Source organism: Pyxicephalus adspersus, chromosome 3, assembly GCF_032062135.1.
Source record: "Pyxicephalus adspersus chromosome 3, UCB_Pads_2.0, whole genome shotgun sequence".
NCBI lineage: Eukaryota > Metazoa > Chordata > Amphibia > Anura > Pyxicephalidae > Pyxicephalus > Pyxicephalus adspersus.
In genome coordinates, this window is record NC_092860.1 from 64,452,189 (window position 1) to 64,454,994 (window position 2,806).

The 2,806-nt window shown below is 40.8% G+C and overlaps 1 protein-coding gene across 1 annotated transcript in view; it reads left to right on the forward strand.

Annotated features, from left to right (window-relative positions):
• Positions 1-557: 557 nt before the first annotated feature.
• The window catches only part of LOC140327408 (uncharacterized), a 4,000-nt gene continuing 1,751 nt past the window's right edge, over positions 558-2,806 (forward strand). Inside the window, exons 1-3 of the mRNA XM_072406794.1 lie at positions 558-1,986; positions 2,148-2,444; positions 2,702-2,784. Of these exons, the coding sequence (XP_072262895.1) occupies positions 1,797-1,986; positions 2,148-2,444; positions 2,702-2,784 (570 nt within the window). The 5' untranslated portion in view covers positions 558-1,796. The remainder of the gene's footprint in view (positions 1,987-2,147; positions 2,445-2,701; positions 2,785-2,806) is intronic.

The window sequence follows — 2,806 nt, forward strand, 5'->3', positions numbered from 1 at the left end:
AAAAGAGAAATGAGAAGAGGAAATAGGCAAAGAGGGCTTTTATTGGGAATATATTGCTTCACATTGCAAAGATTGCCTATTTCTTCCTATGATTTCAGATTTGGCATTGGAAGATATACATTGGATATTGCTTACATTGAATAAACACCCTGAAAGGCTTGAAAAGCACCAACATATGTTTGGCTCAAAGTTGAACATAACAAAAAATATATACAAAAAGTATTAATAATATAAAATATATGTGCGTAACTATGCGCAACACTGGAACACTGGCTACAAGCGGGTACTGATGCGCATACAGCAGGCGTACGTGCAAATGCGTGGCCATGTTATGTAGTAGGCGGGAGTTACCCAGGAAGTTGGAGATCTGGACATCACGCCGCGCCCGTTGTTTGGAAAGAGGGACGTGCGCTTAAGGTAAGTAATTTTTTTGAAAAGTTTTAGGGGGGTGGGGAGGGGGATTATTTTTACTACAATAAGCCTATTTTTGTCCATGTTTGAAACACATTGAAATGTGTTTTATTCATCATGCATGTTTGCACATTTCAATGTGTTTTTACGCTGCTTCTCATATTCCTCAGCCTAAGAACTCGCCATCTTTAATCCTTCACATGTCCCAAACCCTTGTTTGCAACTATTTGAAATGTTGAGGATCCTACTAGCTACTACTCAACCACATTTCTTGAAGGTTTTTGCAGTGCACTTCAAATGCTTTTAATTTGGTTGCCTGGGATTTATTAGATATTTTGGGACTATTATCTGAGTGTCCTCATAGGCTGCAAGATATGACAAACAGAATTCCACACTGATATCACACTGTGCCCATGATGTTGTTACACATGCCCACAGAGTGCATATATTTTACCAAGCAGTTGTTTATATAGAAGCCACAGCACAGCTATAGAATGGGGAAGGGACAGGCTGTGTCCCCATCTCATTCTTATCGACAGCTGGAATCCTCTGCACGGATGACAGCTGAGAATGGAGCGTCCTCTATTGTTCTTTCAATGGATTACAGCTGCAGAAAAGAGCTGGGCAGAGGTCCACACACCTAAAGTTGGCTGTTCACAACTATGTAAATGCACATATTTTGATGTGTGTATGTATGCTTTGTAAGAATCTTCAGGATTCTACCCCAATAAGCTCAATCAGAGGTAGATAATTTGAAGAGCACTAATTTGCCTCCTCGCTATCACGCAAGGCTGGAAATTATCTTTCTTTGTCCGGAAGAAAGTGGAAGCCTTCTGCTAGAATGTCCTCTGGATAGCTGACACCACAATCCTGATTTTAGTGAAGGCACATTATTCTACTTGTCTCACATAGATATTCCCGTGTTTTGTATTTATCCACTTTTTTATATATCTTTTTTTTTTTTTTTTTTTCACGTGTCAACAAAATAAATCCACATGTGCTGCATTATCTGACCCAGTGCAACAGTGCTTACATTTTGCCCCTAGATTGTATGTATGTCTGGCGCTTACTAATGCTTCACTAAAACCGGATAAACAGAGTTTACATCTAGGAGCACAATTATTGGTTTTACAATGGTTTAAAAACGATTAAGCTTAGTGGGGTGGCAACTAGAAGCTTCTTAGTAATAGTAATAGTATACCCATATATAACTACACACAATAATAACAAACAAACAGTTTACATTTGCAACCAAACTTTTTCAATTTGCAACAGAAAATATATAAATCAGTCAATGAATTAGTTATCCATTTTTTTTTTCTTTTTAAGAGGTGTTTGGTTGTTGTCAAAATAACTCACATTTTGTTTCTCTTTTTCTTTAGACAATGATTCGGCACAAATATGACCAGCAGAGGTCTATTTTTATCAAAAGAAAAATCGCGGAGAGGCTCGCAGACAGGCTCTGGACCCCTGCAGGGAGGTGCCCAACTGTGGCGCAAATACAGCATACTTGGAGCAACCTGAAACGTAGACGACCAGATTTGGTGTGCGAAGTGGGGGACCGCATCCTGTCTGGTAAGTTTTGCATTTTGTCTTCTCTTGTTAAGGACTGGTGTTTTAGAATGTTTGTTGTTTGTGTAAAGTAGTATTGTTTAGCCTAGAACTGTTTGTCTGTTTTTCACTTCCTATAATTTACCACCCTTATTAATTTGGGATATTTGATTTTGTTATTACAGCCAACTCTAAATCACGCCGGCGGCTGCAAATAGTACAGCGGCCACACAGGCGACTGGCCATCCCCCAGGATGTGGAGGAGGAGGAGACATCCCTGGGGGAGGAAGACCCTGTCAGGGAGGAGGCTATTGAGGAAGAGGAGGAGGAGGTGCTGGTGCCATTCCCAGGGGAGGAGCCAGTCAAGGAGGAGGTGCCATCCCCGGCAGAGGAGGAGCCATATCCTGAGGAGGAGCCCGCTGCACCACATCTGCAGCCAGAGTCCTCCGATGAAGGAGAGGAGGCGGCCGAGGAGATTGACTGTAAGCTAACCTTAGAATCAACTTTTGTAACACATGTTGAAATTTTGGTAGGTTGTTGGCTAGCATGACTAAAAATAGACATGAGTTGTTTAGTTGTCCATAGTTGAACTGACAAATGTTTGCTCTAAATTTTTGGACGTAGGCAGAAAGTATCATTTAGAAGTTCAGCATTAATCTATTCACCTTAACTAACCTTACAAATCTACATTAGTCCTGCCCACCCACTTTTACTTATGCTGTTCATTTTTTATCTACAGCTGCTGCAGCGCCCTTGCCAGCACCTCCTCCACAGGACACAAGTTCCTCATCTGAATGTAAGTATTTCTTCATTTTAGATATTGTAAACATTCCTTTAGAACCAT